Here is a 17,260-nt window from a genome sequence, read left to right as displayed (position 1 = left end):
ACGCTGCCTCTTCATCTTTCTGTTTATTAACCATTACCAGTCAGGAATGTGTAATAATTACATTTTCTGCCCCAAGCAGAAAGGGAATTAATAAGCCAAAACAAGTAAGAAATGAATTGACTGACACATTTGCCTTTCTGTACACTGTGCCAAGGAATCCAATGTAATTTCTGCACTAGGGCTTTTGGCAAACCATAAAGAATGACAGACGGGCTGATCTATAGTTGATGTAGTAATGCAAATCTCAGTATACACAGATTGACAGGGGACATTACTAATTCTGGTTAGCCACTGTCTATTTATATCTGTTTTTGATCAAATTTGGTGACCTTGCATGGCTTTGACTGGCCAAGACTAGACGTTAGCCGAGTCATTGAGGGAGACCACCAGTTCTTTAAAAACGTGATTTTACTGCACAACCACTTAATGGCAACTATACAGAGTGTCCACTCATATCCTGTCCACCGCCATTAACTTGAGAACGGCGGCAGCTATAGGCATAGAAGTGGTGTCTAGGTATAGTAAAGTAGCCATGCGCTACGCAATGAAACCACCTATAGCACCACCTGGTGGAAAACAACGGAGTTAGCATTTTTATCTCGAAAACGGAACGAGATAGAGGAAAAAAGTGAATGACAAAGTTGTAGGGCATCATCAATTCAATACGAATCAACACCTTGCATACAGAAATGCTATGATTAGAACGTGTAAAACTCACAAGGCTGCGGATGTGAAGCGATACCTCATGGAGACCTTCCTACAAGTCATTGTGTATAGTGGCTGCGTGGAGTGGCCTCCACGCTCACCTGACCTGACCCCATTGGACTTCTTTCTGTGAGGTCACATCAAACAGCAGGTGTATGCGACCCCTCCACCAACATTGCAGGACCTACAACGATGTATCACAGATGCTTGTGCAAACGTGTCACCTACCATATTGCACAACGTGCAGCAGGATACAGTATGCTGTCCAGAGTCCAGATGTGCATTGCAGCTGACGGTAGCCATTTTGAGCATCAAAGTTAAATGAGCGCCATATGCGTGACCAGCATTCAATGTTTTGGGGGGGGTCATGGGTTTCATATCATAGCATTTCTGTATGCAAGGTGTCGATTCGTATTGAATTGGTGATGCCCTACAACTCTGTAATTCACTTTTTTTCTCTATCTTGTTCTGTTTTCGAGATAAAAATGCTAACTCCGTTGTTTTCCACCAGGTGGAGCTATAGGTGGTTTCATTGCGTAGCACATGGCTACTTTACTATACCTAGACACCACTTCTATGCCTATAGCTGCCGCCGTTCTCAAGTTAATGGCGGTGGACAGGATATGGGTGAACACACTGTATACACAAGATAGAGGGCATATTACTTCTCATACGTTTCTCCAGGGATACCAAGCATCTCTATACACGGTCTCTTTACTTCTTTGGCTTCATTTGTTTTTGCCTTCAATAGCTTAACCTGTTTCACCACTACCCAGCTCAGCACCACAGTACAGTAAGTCATTTTCTCCACCCGTGGTTCCGCGTCTTATTTTCCTCTTTTCCTTTTGCCAATATGGCGGTATTCAGCTACAAACTTCCTGATGTTTAGGAAACTCCCACCACAGCTACTCGCTTTGTCTCAAGTTTTGTTCGGTCCTGACCTGTTACCTTTAAAAGTTGAAAACTCCAGAGCCACACTGTTAGGCATCCTGTTTTTGGACCCATCTCCACTTAGTCATTCGGTCAGTCCCGTCTTCACCAGATCACTGTGTTTGCCGTTTAACTCTCTCTCTAGGATCTCTCTATCCTTTGTCCTGGTTTCCTCTCATTTTAGGGACATCCTCATCATACGGCGCTGCTACTAGCCAGACCCTAGGCCTATTCCTGTCTCAGGCTGAGCCCTATCTGATGTTCTGACAGGAACCTGTCACTGTTCCTTTGCCCTAGACTACTGCTTTGGGCTAGTCCCAAACATTAACTGTTTCTTGCCCTACTGTTGGCACAACACAATATATCATTAATGCATGTCCCAATTCACATTACATATTTCACATTACCAATACATCACATGATACATTACATCAATAACTTTGATGTCTTCAAGGGTCAACGTGGGCAATATGCCTATCTCCTTATACATTTCTCGTGACAACCAACTTAAGGTAGAAGGAAACAGGAAATGTTAATTAGTTTTAAAACTTCCTAAAACTAATTAAAGGAATTGTCCACTTTGCCACGTTAGAAGTGACACACACACAGTTGACATTGAAATTAATGTAATGTAATGCCCAGGTGTTCTACAGAAAGAAAGAGACTAGACTTTCTTTCTAACCACCTTTTGCTCTGCATATTATGTAAGGCTCCTGAAAGAGGGTGCCCCTTTAATTACCATTCCCCACTTTGCAACTTGATAATGTGTTTACTAAGCCAAGCATGAAATGATGGGGATTGTAGTGTAAGGACCCAGAAAATCATGAATCACCAGCCTGATGTTCTGGAATTAATGTTAAAATGTGAGCAGTGCACCATTCCTCCCTTCCCTACAAAGCATTACACTATAGAAGGGGTGGTCGTTACATTTTACGGCTGCAATTAATCACTGAAAATCCAAGCCCTTCCCAGTATTTACAATCCATTACTGGGAATGAAAATTCCATGCAATTATATGGGGTGGCAACCACTTGATAGAAGGCTGAATATGTCTGTTATTATGAGCAGAGACACAGACACAACTATAAAAGTGATGTATGGCATATGACATTTGTCTGAGTGACACAACTCAATTTATGGGCTGGGTGAGGAGAAAGTGGATCCTGTCTGGCTCTATTTATATTATCTGGGGTATTATAGTTTTATTCTGAAAAGTCTCACTTGATTAAACTGTCTTCCTACAAGAAATTAGCAGTTAAGCTGTTTTCTATGCTTACGTCATGGGTAATTTACAATCCTTTAAGATGACGATGTAAATATTTTTAACACAGTCCTAAGGTCGTAATTTCCTATGGAATTTTTTTTTGCAAACAAACATTTTCAAGGGATTATCCAATTAAAATACAAATTGTAAGATGTACATCACAAACTATGCATTTTTAAGGTCTTGAAACCTAAATACTACTAATACTAATACTACTAATACTAGTTTTAGAAAATTTATGTTAGGTTCAGGAGGTGTACCGCCCCCGTGTCAGCGGCTGAGCCGCTCGGATCCGGAACCGCGGTGGCTCGAGGGGTCTCCGGATCCGGGGAGGGGGTTGCGCGGACACTCAAATTTTAAAAGGGGGGATATGTACAGGGAGATTGGAAGTTTGTGACGCCACCCACGGTGCGTGGTAGGATGGAGTACCACCGCTGCTGTTGGGAGCGCCCGGTGGCGGTGATATGGCAGCAAGGTGTTTAACCCCTCCGTGGGTAGGGGTTTTTTTGCCCCGGGGCCCGGTGATGGTAGTGAAGGGGTGCCGTTGGGGAAGAAAGGGGTTTCTGCGTACTCAGTCCAAGACTACTGACACTGACAACTTGTAAACCAAAATTCTGAGTACCGCTGCAGCAAGGAGGGAGCACGCGTAGATCCGTGCCCCTTGGTGTTGCTTGTTAGCCTGTGACCTTTTCCGTGGCACTTTCTTCACTATTTAGACCCTGTAGTGTTCAACAAGTCGGGTCCCGCTCACCCGTATGGCTAATGGAGTGAGCTTGCTCTCAGGGTTCACACTTGGGATTTTCTGGACTATGTACTGGGAAAGTCCTATCCCATCGTTGCGCTAGTACCCCGATTTTGGAGCGGGTGGAGGATGAATCTTGAAGACTTCACCCTCGCCGGGAAAATTACCGTGCTGCGTGAAGCTACTTCCCGGCCTAGGGTCCACGTACCCCATTGTGCCCTGGCCCCTGCCTGGAGATGGCTCAAGGCCGCCGGCTGCCCTCCTCGGCAGATCCGTGCCCCTTGACATGATCCCCTGCGACCGGGGTTTCAGCTCCTACCAGGCCCAGACCAACGTCTGCCACCTAGTACTAACGAGGAGTCCAGCTCCTGACCTTCTCTCACATCTCCTCTCCTCACACTTCTCTCCTCCTAACACTTCTGACTCTCCCCTACCAACCCCCCAAGTGGGTGTTCCTATTCCCTTCAGGCCCCCCAATGGTGTGTCTGGTGGGTGTGGTGCAAAGTGTTCCTAGGGCGTTGACTGGCTCTGCTCTTAGCAACACCGAAGGACAGGGATCCGTAACCAAGGAGGACTTGGATACTGTGCTGAATGGCAGATTGCACAATACCCTGTGACGACCTGATAAGCCAGGGCATCACATAGGCATCTGTAATGTTTGCCAGTGTTCAAGAAGCTGAGATATGAGGAGTTGTTTGATAGAGTCCTACTGCATCTGTGGCGCCCCAGGGCCATGGAATACTCGGTCCAAGGCCTTATATGTACGGGGATACTGTTTTACGGGTGTGCTATGGCCGTTTCCCGGTTCCGTGACCCTAGGGGTAGCTTTTAATGGGGGGATATATCCAGTGGAGATGAAAGAGTTTATGTCGTGACACCACTTGCGGGTTGCAGCTAAGTAGTTGGAGCCGCCGCTGCACAGTTTATGTCCACTAGGGCTGGTTGAGATGGCAGCTGGAATGTTGGGCCCTCCGCAAGTAGGGCCGAGCCCCAGGGTGTAGATGATGGGGTGCGGCATGGGAAGAACAGAGACCACACAATGGAAATGCAGTGTAACTCTGGTTTTACTCACAGTAGATGGTGACGCTGGACAGCTGGTTCAGACCTCTGGTCTCTGTAGTCCCAATGGTGTGGTACTCGGATGGCTTCTTTCCCCCGCACCTCTCTGTCGTTTTATGGAACCCTGTAGTTTGGAGCATCTGGGTGTCCCCTCCTGTTAGTCATCAGGCTCTGGTCTGTACAGCGTGCAGTATGAACCCTGTCGGGTCGGTGTTCTGTTCCGGTCCCTGGCTCTTTCGTTACTGCTTGTGCTCTCGGATTCTTGGGTCAGTTAGGTCCATGAAGGTCCCCTCACTGTGCAGGTATTTGTGAGGCAGCTTGAAGCGTTCACCTAACCTAGGGCCCTGTGCCCCGTCGGTGCCTTGGTTCCAGGGGCACCTCCTCGTACCCTCCCTGGCAACCACTCTCCTGTACCAGTCAGGCCACCGTTACAAGACCCCGTCTTGAGACATGTCCGTCTCCTCAACTTGTCACCACCAACTTTCCTACTCACTCACTACTCACTACTATCTCTCTCCTCCCCCCGGGTTGTTGGCTAGTGGACTGGACAGGACTCGGCTCCACTAGGTGGCCATCCATTGGGTCCCCAACTAGTCAGTCATCCCTGTCTGGGTGAGGTAAGTGAGGATGTTATGTGTTTTGATTGGTACCGGCACTGAACTTTCAGGTCCCTGGGGGTAGGCCCTGCCTCTGTGACAGGATGCAGTATCTAGTAGTGTCCTGAAGGGTTCAGGGGTGCTACACATCAGTCTGCAATTTTGATTCCCTTATTTGATCTTTTTCCAACCATAAAACATTGGTGCATGTACAGTCATGGCCAAAAGTGTTGGCATCCTTGAAATTGTTAAAAAAAATAATTAAGTATTTCTCCAAAAATATTATCGCAATTACACATGTTTTGTCATACATGTTTATTTCCTTTGTCTGTACTGGAACAAAACAAAAAAATACAGAGAAAAAAAGCAAGTTAGATATAATTTCACACAAAATTATAAAAATGGACATGAAAATATTATTGCTACTTTCTAAAATTGTGGGTGAACAACTATGTTTCAAGCATGTGATACTCATTCAATCTCACCTGAGGCAAGTAACAAGTGTGGGCAATATGAAAATAACACTTGAAACCAGATAGGAAGGGTGAAGTTGACTCAGTCTCTGCATTGCGTGTGTTACGGGGGGCTGTCTGATAATAAAACCCAAAGGAATATCAGACAGTCAGGGTCCACCGTGCAAAGACTCTGCTGCAGACTATGGCAGAGGATAAGGGGTATATAAGTGTGCCACTGTAAATAGTAATAGCACAAGTGCAGAGTGCAATACCTCTGTTAAACTCACAGAGGAATATAATTAGAAAATAAATCAACTCCTCCCTTACTTGGAGGGTGTGTGGTATGGTCTCTGTTAATGGTCACAGAGACAAAAGCAGTGAGTGTGAAATGGCACCTACCTAGGTCCGTTCCTCTAGCGGTGCCAGGAGACGGACAGCAGCGTAAGTCGCACAAAGCTCCTACCTGCGTTTGCTCCACTAGTGTGCGAGGACACGAACCACTAGATATGGCACCTGCCTAGGTCCGCTCCACTAGTGGTGCAAAAGAGATGGACAGCAGCATAAGCCGCACAAAGCTCCTACCTATGTTCGCTCCCCTAGTGTGCGAGGATACGAACAACTGCCAGCCGCAGTATAAGGAACATTACCCTAGCGGCAACGTCCACCTACGAGTAGAATCACAAGGCCCAGCCGGACCATGTGCCTCAGGCACCTGCCTATGTCCGCTCCACTAAGAGGTAAGGATATGGACCGCAGCCGAAGCTGTAAGGTATAAGAACGCTACCCTGCTGGTAGCGCTCACCTAACATAGACAGAGAGATGCATAGAGGGACGTGCACAGAGCGTCTACTCTCATGCATGAACCAAGAGGACTGAGCGCCGGGCGGCATGCATCAGGGTCTTATATAAACTCTGTGCCTCATCCAAGATGGAGGACACCAGAGCTAATCCGCTGCCAGAATGACAGCAATGACGTCACGCTGGCCTATCACCGAGCAAAGCGTCACAAGCACATGACCAGTGACCAATCGGCATAGAAGGTGTCAGAGACATGTGACCACGTGTCACAAGCACATGACCAGCGGCCAATCAGCTTAGAAGGTGTCAGAGACATGTGACCTCGTGTCAGCGATGATGTCACCCGCACATGTGCAATGGCTCCAAGATAGGACTTAGGCGGGCTTTGCACACTACGACATCGCAGGTGCGATGTCAGTGGGGTCAAATTGAAAATGACGTACTTCCGGCATCGCATGCGACATCGTAGTGTGTAAAGGCTCAATGATACGATTAACGTCGTAATCGTATCATCGGTGCAGCGTCGGCGTAATCCATGATTACGCTGACTCGACGGTCCGATGTTGTTCCTCGTTCCTGCGGCAGCACACATCGCTGTGTGTGAAGCCGCAGGAGCGAGGAACATCTCCTACCGGCATCACTGCGGCTTCCGTAGCATATGCGGAAGGAAGGAGGTGGGCGGGATGTTTACATCCTGCTCATCTCCGCCCCTCCGCTCCTATTGGCCGCCTGCCGTGTGACGTCGCAGTGACGCCATACGACCCGCCCCCTTAATAAGGAGGCGGGTCGCCGGCCAGAGCGACGGTCGCAGGACAGGTGAGTCCATGTGAAGCTGCCGTAGCAATAATTTTCGCTACGCCAGCTTTCACAAGATATTGTACCTGCGACAGGGGCGGGGACTATCGCATGCGACATCGCAGCATCGGCTTGCGATGTCGCAACGTGCAAAGCCCGCCTTAGTCTCCAGCGCTTGCACATGTGCAGTAGCAAGAAATCCAAACATAGTCTCCAGTGCTCGCACATGTGCAGTAGCAAGAAATCCCCCAGAAATGGATGGAAACAAAGCGCTGGAGAGTTTTGAAGTGGCCAGCTGAGAGTCCGGATCTAAATCCAACTGAACTCCTGTGTACAAATCTTAAAATTACTGTTGGGAGAAGGCGCCTTCCAATATGAGAGACCTGGAGCAGTTTACAAAAGAAGAGTGGTCCAATATTCCAGTTGAGAAGTGTAAGAAGCTTGTTGATGGTTATAGAAAGTGATTGATTGCAGGCATTTATTCCAAAGAGTTTGCAACCAAATATGAGGGTGGCAACAAGTTTGTTCAGACCATTTTGGAGGTTTTGTGTGAAATTCTATCAAATTTGCCTTTTTTTTCCTCTTTTTTTGTGTTGTTCCAGTACACAATGGAAATAAACATTTGACAAAATATGTATAATTGCAATACTTTTTTGGGCTAAATACTTCATTTTCTAGAACAATTTCAAGGTTGCCAACATTTTCAGCCATGACTATGCCCACCTTTAACCTGTCCTATCATAATATTGAGCCAATATGATTCCCCCTTAGCTATTTTACTTGAAGCATGCCATGGGTTGCTTGCCATGGTTTTGCATCTTTCATTTATTTTTGGTAGGTGTCTGGAGAAAAACTTGGAGCAAAACAGAAGACACAGCGCTTCCTGGGTGCAGTTGTTAAGTTAAAGACAGAGTGCTCCTAATTCAATGCACTCACCTGGACATGGTAAAAGCAGGCATATATTGCTGCAGGGACACTCTCCTAGCAAAGGCAACTACTCCAACTTGGTGAATAGGAGACTTCTAGTAGGCTCGGATCAGAAAACAAATGAAGAAAAAAAAGGATGGTGTGCGCCACTTGCAATGGAGCCCTTCTCTGTTCCACAATGGATTTGATGCAAAGGTAAATTAAACTTGGTTTTATTGGCATAAAAAAAAAATTAGTATTAGAACTGTATAACGCGTTATGGCGAATGCCTTTTTCAGGTACATGTGCATCATCATTACTAATGACGTACATGTACCTGAAGAAGGCATTCGCCAAAATGTGTTGTACAATTCTAATACTAATTTTTTTTTATGCCAATAAAACCAAATTAAATTTAGATTTGCATCAATTCCATTGTGGAACAGAGCAAGGCTTCATTGCAAGTGGCACACACCAACCTTTTTTTCTTCATTTATTTTTGGTAGTACATATCTTAAAGGGATTGTACTTCATCTAAAAAATTACAATGGAAGGGAATACAAAATAAGCAATACTCATGTCTTAATTCTCCCATCTGCCTTTGACTGTACAGTACTGCTCTGTATTGAAGGAGAAGATGCTACCATCACTCTGTGCACTTGGTAGACGTGCACTTTCCAACATGACAATGATTCAAAACACAAAAATAAGGTAGCTGCTGCAATTCTGAAGACAAAGAGGATGAAAGTGATTCAGTGGCCAAGTATGTCTCCTGATCTGAACCCAACTGAACATCTATGTAAAATTCTAAAGAGGCAAGTTGAGCATCACTCTCCATCCAGCATCCAGGCTTTAAAAGTTTGTTCTTGAAGAACAGAAAAAGATAGATGTTCCAATATGTTGCTGTTTTCATTCCATGCCTAGAAGACTTGGTAATGTCCTTAAAAATCCTGCTGGTCAGACATAATATTAGATGTAATAGATTTTTATGTGGGGTGTACTCATTTTGGCATCAACTAATATGACTAAACCAAAGATTTTGTAATGTAACTTATGTCATTATCCTACTTTCATGTTATGGGTTAAATATTTTCTAAGAAACTCCGTCTTGTCAAATTTTTGGAAGTTGTTCTTGTGTTCAATGCGATATTGATTAAACTAATTTATTCTGGGCATTTTGTATGTGTATATATATATATATATATATATATATATATATATATAGATATATATATATATATATCTATATATATATATATATATATATATATATATATATAGATATATAGATATATATATATTATCATTTTTTTCTTTCTGGGTGTAAAGAGTTGTAGTTGTATTTACACTTCTGAACTATTATATTTTTAGACTGCTCCAGATGGGTGGAAGAATTCAGTCCGCCACAACCTGTCTCTGAACAAGTGTTTTGAAAAAGTGGAGAATAAATCTGGAAGTTCATCCAGAAAAGGATGTCTGTGGGCTCTGAACCCGGCTAAAATTGATAAGATGCAAGAGGAGCTGCAAAAATGGAAACGGAAAGATCCTGTAACAGTGAGGAAAAGCATGGCAAAGCCAGGTAAGGAAACTGGATTGACGGGGGGAAAAACAACTTTTGTTTCCAGGAGTCTCCAAGACAATCTGGGAGAGTAGACAATCTCTAGGTGTACCCGGCATTTTTGTAAAATCTAGGTGGCACCTATTAGTCATCCTTCTCCTACACAGAGAACCAGATTACCGTAGAGCTAGAAAGGTTTGGCTGTTTAGGAGTCTGGGAAAAGGAAAAAGGAAAGTCTCTAAATAAACTGTATCACTTGCTGCCACACGTATCATAAACATCAGTGTTTGTAGTTTGGATGGGTACTTTTTAGTGGGTGTTTAGTGTCTCCATATCTATGTGGTAAATTGCATAGTGCACTTTTAGTATGTGAATGTTCAGCAACAGGTGTGTGCTTGTTTATGTCTAGATCTACAATCTACATATATTACTCATAAAATGCCCGTGGGCTCGATCTTAATGAATACTTATAGATATTTTGAGTTTCGGAGGGTAAAAAGATAAAAAAAGTTGACTAATAACCAGATGTGAAAGATTAGTTTATAATTATTGGTAGAATTAATAGGGCTGTGACAAAAAAACAGAGAGGACTGTGATTACATATACTGCTGCTCCCACATGATTTTTTTTTCCCATTCACCTGCTCTCCGTGGAGAAAAGATCGGCATGTGGGTCAGTGTACAATTTAACAAAAAACTGATGAGAGATGAAACTATAAAAAGAACTGCCCCTTCTCAGGACACAGCGCTCTGTAACAATAAAGGGCAATGTTTTATACATATTGCCGATTATAGTCTATGGGCATCTTCACCTATCCATTTTAGATTTGACTAAGACTTGGAAAGGCCCACCAGGAAATCCTCCGGTAGCCCCTGCTGCAGGGTTCACACTGACAAGAGATGAAAGGCTCCTTCCCCAGCACTTCTATTAACTGCTGAGCTAATCTGTATCCATAGCAGGGCACTCCCGCCTTCTCCTGCTGTGCTGGGTCTTTGTGTTGGAGTCATACTGACACCTATGCAAGAGAAGTGCCAATGACAGTAACACGTCTCCTGCACAAGTGTCAATCTGACTACAACACCTGGCGCCAGTACAGTAGGATCAAGGAGTGCACCACTATAGATACAGATTAGCAGAGCATTAAAAAAAAAAACGTACTAGATGACACCTCTCCTGCAGTGGAGCCAATCTGACCAGCACCATTGTCCCCCGTCCTCCTTCCCCAGCCCAATGACACTGCATGTGGGCTGGGAAGTGAGATTACCATAGCAGCCACATGCTATAAAGGGATTGTAAGGTGATCATAACTAGGTTATATAGGCTATATGTTGGGGAGGGAGGACTAGGCTATATGTGCTATATGTGGGAGGGGGGACTTGGCTATATACTCTAAATGTAGGGGGAAGGGGGGCAAGGTTATATATGCTATATATGGGGTAGGGAGTACTAGGCTATATAGGCTATATGTGTGGGAGGGGGGCCTAGGTTATACAGAAGAGAGAATTTCTTCTCAATGACACCAGCCAAATAAACACAATTGAATTGAAACTGAAAAGTACATTAGTAAATTTTATAACCTTTCATTTGTACTGTGATTTAAACCCTTATAATAGAAATATGTTCTGATTTATAAGATACATACACTTCTATCATCTATAGGAGACATTATTTTATTTCTATGCTCTTTCACTAAACTTGAACCACTGCATCTCAATCTGTGCAGATTACTAATGATCTACAGTAAGTGCCAGACCAAATACTGGGATACTCGCCATTCATGGAATTGTACATGCTACCATGTAATGTTTTTCTTCAATTTCTTTTTCAGAGGATCTTGATAAGCTGATAGGAGAGAGAACAGAGAAGCTGAGGTCCTCACTCCTGGCCTGTAACTCCTCCAGTATCATGAACACATCACCGGTGATGCACATGTCCATCCATAGTGAACAGAACATTTCCCCTGCCATGTCTGCAGCCCTACAACCAATGCATGATGTCTCTGAATCTTTACATGCCAAGAAGCCACCACCGAGTTATACATCTCTCCCTCATGGATATCCGCAGATCTCGCAAGCAATGATACAACAGCCTCATCCAATACAACAGAATCATTTTTCTTCACCAGAGAACCAAAGTGAACTGACAACACAACCCATTAATCCCCAGGACTCTCCGATACCTGCCCACACCCCTCCTCTTCACAACATGAAGATGTTAACGGAGCACTCCTTAACCAGAACCATGCAGGACCAACTGATAGAGGGCGAGCTAAGCAATGACATTGATGCTCTTAATCCCTCTCTTACAGACTTTGAACTTCAAGGTATGTTGTAAAACATTATGGAAATATACTGGTAGCAGGGAGACAATATTTAAACTGATGGGTTCCTTGGCAAAAATATCTACTTTCTGTCCCCACACATACACCCCCAGTGATCAGCCGTAATCTATAGGGAATCTTGATAGAAAGTGCTCAACTTCCCTTCAGTGTCCCCTAGGTAGAATTAGGAATTACATAGCGCCCATTCAATTAATGGGTTGACTGTGTAATGTAAGACATGAAAGGTCCTCCTGAACTAAAGATGCTATTGTGGCGCCCTAGGACCTGGTCGCCACAACAGCATTGCCCTCCCAAAGGGTTAATGCTGAGCCTGGAGGTAATTGGGAGATCCATTGGCCAGCAGGTTTAACACCCAACACAGTTCTCCCTCCGGCCAGCAGGGGGAGCTCTGAACCTGGAATTCCAGGGAGCCTTCCTCTACCTGACCAGAGGGAGGAAGTGGAGTCAGTCTGAAGGGAGTAGTGGAAGTGAACAGACGCAGAGTGAGCTGTCCTGTGAATCTGGGGCCTGGAGCTGGAGCAGCTTGGCCCAGAGAAGCAGGAATAGCTGAGAGGCAGCAGAGAGACTCAGACATCGGAGTCTGTGGTTGCCAGGGTATAAAATCCGTCCCTGGTAGCCGAGTCCGAAGGGCAGGAGAGCTGCAAGCCCCTGGCCCAGAAACATCCAAGGTACAGCTGTAGCATCAGGGCCCGGTGTGGACTCCAGCGGAGAAGCACCAGAGAGAGGGTCTGCGCAGCCACCTACAGAAAGAAGGGACGTGCTATTGGTCCCAGCAGCGAAGAGGGCCATTGCTGGATTCAGAGAAGCAGGGTCCTATCATCACAAAGCAAAGTACAGGAGTAGGCCTCATACTCAGCTGGCCAGAAAGATCATCCCAAGTACTTCCAGGCCGACCGGATCCCCATCACCACCTGTAACGGTCTCCCAGGACTGGACTGTTCCCAGAGTAAAAGAGGAGAAGGTAAAGAGACTACTGTTTGTGCCTGTTTCTTTCATTGCTTGTCGGCCCTGCACCGTGTTAGCCACACAACACCATAGACTTTCACGGGCACCAACGGTATCCCGGGGCATCGCTCCACCTGTGGGGAGCAGTACCATCATAGCTGCCATAACATCACCCCGGAGTTCTCCCATAGCAGCGGCGGCTTAATAGCCGCATACCACAGGTGGCGTCACGAACATTAACTTTAACTCATCAGCCACATATTCAACTGACACCCACCAGGGCCACGGAGCCGGGCCCAGCCACCACTGACTACCACCGGACTAGTCCGGCCCGGCACCGGGTGTCCCATAGCCCTGGGGTGGGCGAGTCAATTTTGGCGTCACGAACAGGATTTCGTGCCCGGTCACACCGGGTACTGTGCGCCTGAAGAATTGCGCTTTAAAGACTGTATTACTGCGTGTTTCACTGTTTGAAAACTGCCGCCGCCATTAGCCTCACTGAGCGCAGGAAGAAGGGGGGCGTGCCTGACAAAGAGCGCGAAGGGAGCGCGCCATCAGAGCAGAGCGCTGTTAACCCCGCGCGACCCAGAAGGAAATTTGAAAAGTGAACGGAGCCTGGTAAGGTTCACTAAGGGGGAGGAAGATGTCCGACGCAGAGGGAGGGCAGGTGGCTGCCATAGCCCGAGACGCCGCAGCACCAGCCGAAGCGATCCCTGTCGCCGTCGCCCCAGCCCCCGCTGTAGCGCCGGTAATGCCGATCACCATGCCGTACATACCGGGAGCAGAATGGCTGCCGCAGTACTCCGGGGAGTCCCATACCTTGAGCGACTTCAGAGAAAGCCTGCACAGCTTGTTCCGGGTGTATCCGCTGACTGAGAGCCAGAAGGTGGGCATATTAATGGGACAGCTAGCCGGCGCAGCCCAGCGTGAAGTGAAGTCCTGGCCTGATACAGATAAAGGGACAGTAACCCAGATACTGGCCAAGCTAAAGAGTACTTTTGACACCCGCACCGCAGCAGAGATAAAGATGAGATTCTTTGGGTGCAAGCAGCGGGCCACAGACAGCATCAGGGACTATGCCTTAAACCTGCAGGAGGCCCTGAAAGCGGTTAAACAAGTGGACCCAGAGAGTGTACGTGAGGAACACAAACTCCTAACCGAGCAGTTCATAGAGGGGCTCCTGTCAGATGCCCACAGGACCCAGCTGCGTATCATGGTCCTGCAGAACCCTGCTCTGGACTTTGCAAAGTTTAAGGACCAGGCCATCCGGGTACTGAGAGAATCTACACCGAATGACCCAGTACCCCTCCGGCCTCTTGCTATCACGTACCCCGGGGTGGTGCCTGCAACACGAGCCACTGCAGGGGCTGAGGCGCAGTCCCTGGATAAGGATCCCACTGCAGAGCTCAGACAGCAGGTCCAGGAGCTGACCAAGACTGTGGCTGCCCTTGCCAAGACCGTGCAGTCTCTACAAGTGACCCCATCGCCTGCAAGAATCGAGTTGGCCTCCAGCCCAGATGACGTCCCATGGATGCGACAGAGGAGGGTTCCGCCGACCCGAGGCAGAGACACAGACCGGTATGATTCAACGGGACAACCGATCTGCCGCCGCTGCAGCCAGGCGGGCCACATTGCACGATACTGTCCTTTAAATGGGCCGAGCCTGGGGCCAGGAGCCGACCCCCAGGTGTAAGGAAGCCCGGCTCAACACCCAGCCGCAGCAAGTATGTGGGAGGACGACCGGTCCTTCCTATTGTGCTGGATGGGATCCCTTTGAATGCCCTCCTGGATACGGGGTCCCAGGTAACAACCATCCCCTACAAACTGTATAAAAGATATTGGGCTGATTCAGACATTGACCATGGCCCAGATGATGATTTAACAATTGTGGCCAGTAATGGTCAGCCCTTACCCCAAATTGGGTACAAAGAAGTAACCATTAAAGTGGGGCGGGTAGAATTGCCATGTCAGGGGATGATAATTGTAGATATTGATCGCAAAGAATCTGACCCATTGGTAACCATTGGTACAAATGTGATAGAAAATTGTGTTGCCGAAGTGATAATTTTGTTGCAACAGGCGTCTGAAACTGCCAGCTCCGGGCAGCAGCGTGCCCTACAGAGGGAGATCAGAGCCCTGATGAGGAGGCAGCAGGTAGAGCTGGCCGGAGGAGAAATTGGCAGTGTGAGGGTAAGTGACCCCCTCCCCATTGCAATACCCCCAAGAAGTGAAATGTTGATATGGTGTCGGGCAGCAATAGGCCTCAAGGGTCAGGATTACCATGCCTTGGTAGAACCGGTGTATTCAGACAGCAGGCCTGGAGTCCTGATAGCCAGAGGGGTAGCAGACGTCCGCAAGGGGAGAGTGCCCATCCGTGTCCTGAATTGTGGGGAGGAGGAAGCCAAATTGCCCCGGTACGCCACTGTAGCAAAACTGTACACTGTCAGCAACAACACCATCAAAGCAGTGGAACCCTTGATCCCGTCCGACCAGGCGGAAGACAATGGCTCCAAGGGGCAGCTGGAAGACTGGTGCCAAAACTTACATGTGGGCACCGACTCCACCCCCTCACACCAAAAGCATGGGGTTTACCGGGTGGTACAGGAGTACGAGCGGGTCTTCAGCAAACACCCCCTAGATTTTGGGCAGGTGAAAGGGGTTAAACATCAAATCCCCACGGGTGATCATCCTCCCGTTAAAGAGAGATACCGCCCTGTACCCCCCGCACAGTATCAGCGTGCCAAAGAAATGTTACGGGAAATGAAGGAGGCCGGGGTTATCAGAGATAGTTGTAGCCCCTGGGCAGCTCCACTAGTGCTCGTAAAGAAAAAAGATGGTACAATGAGAATGTGTGTAGATTACAGGCAAATTAACCGCATTACACATAAAGATGCTTATCCACTACCCAGAATAGAGGAGTCACTAACAGCCTTAAAGTCAGCTAACTATTTCTCCACCTTGGATCTCACCAGTGGGTATTGGCAGGTTCCCGTGGCAGAGGTGGACAAGGAGAAGACTGCATTCACGACGCCAATGGGCCTCTGCGAGTTCAACTGTATGCCATTCGGGCTCTGCAACGCCCCAGGGACATTCCAACGGTTGATGGAGTGCTGCTTGGGCCACCACAACTTCGAAACCGTGCTGTTGTACCTGGATGACGTCATAGTCTACTCCAAGACTTATGAAGACCACCTGAAGCACTTAGCAGAAGTGTTTGAGTCTTTGTCAAAATATGGCCTGAAGATCAAGCCGTCCAAATGTCACCTCTTGAAGCCAAAGGTACAGTACCTGGGTCATGTGGTCAGCGCAGAAGGTGTGGCACCTGATCCGGAGAAAGTCACCGTAATCAAGGACTGGCCAAGACCCACCACGGTAAAGGAGGTGCGGCAGTTCCTTGGGCTGGTGGGCTACTACCGAAGGTTCATTGATGGTTTCACCAAGATAGCAGCGCCCCTTCAAGATCTCCTGGTGGGCCAGCCAAAGCAGGCTAAGAAGCAGAGCCCTCCCTTTGAATGGAGCAGCCAACTAGAAACATCCTTTGTCCAGCTGAAAGGGGCTCTCACGGGAGAAGAAATTCTGGCCTACCCTGACTACAGCCAGCCGTTTGTACTGTATACAGACGCCAGCAACGTGGGCCTGGGAGCCGTGTTGTCCCAGGTGCAGGGAGGCAGAGAGAAGGTGATAGCGTACGCCAGTAGGAAGCTTCGGCCCACAGAAAGGAATCCAGAAAACTACAGTTCCTTCAAGCTGGAGTTCCTCGCTATTGTTTGGGCAGTGACTGAACGCTTCAAGCACTATCTGGCGTCGGCCAAGTTCACCATCTTCACGGACAACAATCCGTTGACACACCTGGCAACAGCCAAGTTAGGTGCGTTGGAACAGCGGTGGATGGCCCGGCTGTCTAACTTTGACTTTACCATCAAGTATCGGGCTGGCAAGAAGAATAACAATGCTGATGCGCTGTCCAGAATGCCTCACTTACCCGAATCTGGAGAAGACCTGGATGAACTCGAAGAGATAGAGTTACCGGCTTTCCATCATCAGGGTGTTTCCCAGTGTGAGCATGCTGTGGGAGTGAAGCGCTCGAGCCAACACGAGGTCTCGGTTAACCCATTACTCCACCATAATTGGGAAGAGACACAGAACGGTGACCCGGCTGTGCGATT

The 17,260-nt window shown here is 47.3% G+C and overlaps 1 protein-coding gene across 2 annotated transcripts in view; it reads left to right on the top strand.

Annotated features, from left to right (window-relative positions):
• The window catches only part of FOXN1 (forkhead box N1), a 140,006-nt gene that overhangs the window by 113,709 nt on the left and 9,037 nt on the right, over positions 1-17,260 (top strand). For both annotated transcript variants that reach the window (XM_075335267.1, XM_075335266.1), the window contains 2 exons: positions 9,622-9,829; positions 11,637-12,131. In XM_075335267.1, the coding sequence (XP_075191382.1) occupies positions 9,622-9,829; positions 11,637-12,131 (703 nt within the window). The remainder of the gene's footprint in view (positions 1-9,621; positions 9,830-11,636; positions 12,132-17,260) is intronic.

This window comes from Anomaloglossus baeobatrachus, chromosome 2, assembly GCF_048569485.1.
Source record: "Anomaloglossus baeobatrachus isolate aAnoBae1 chromosome 2, aAnoBae1.hap1, whole genome shotgun sequence".
Classification (NCBI taxonomy): domain Eukaryota; kingdom Metazoa; phylum Chordata; class Amphibia; order Anura; family Aromobatidae; genus Anomaloglossus; species Anomaloglossus baeobatrachus.
Note: the sequence above shows the minus strand (reverse complement) of the source record. Positions and strands in the feature narration are given on the sequence as shown.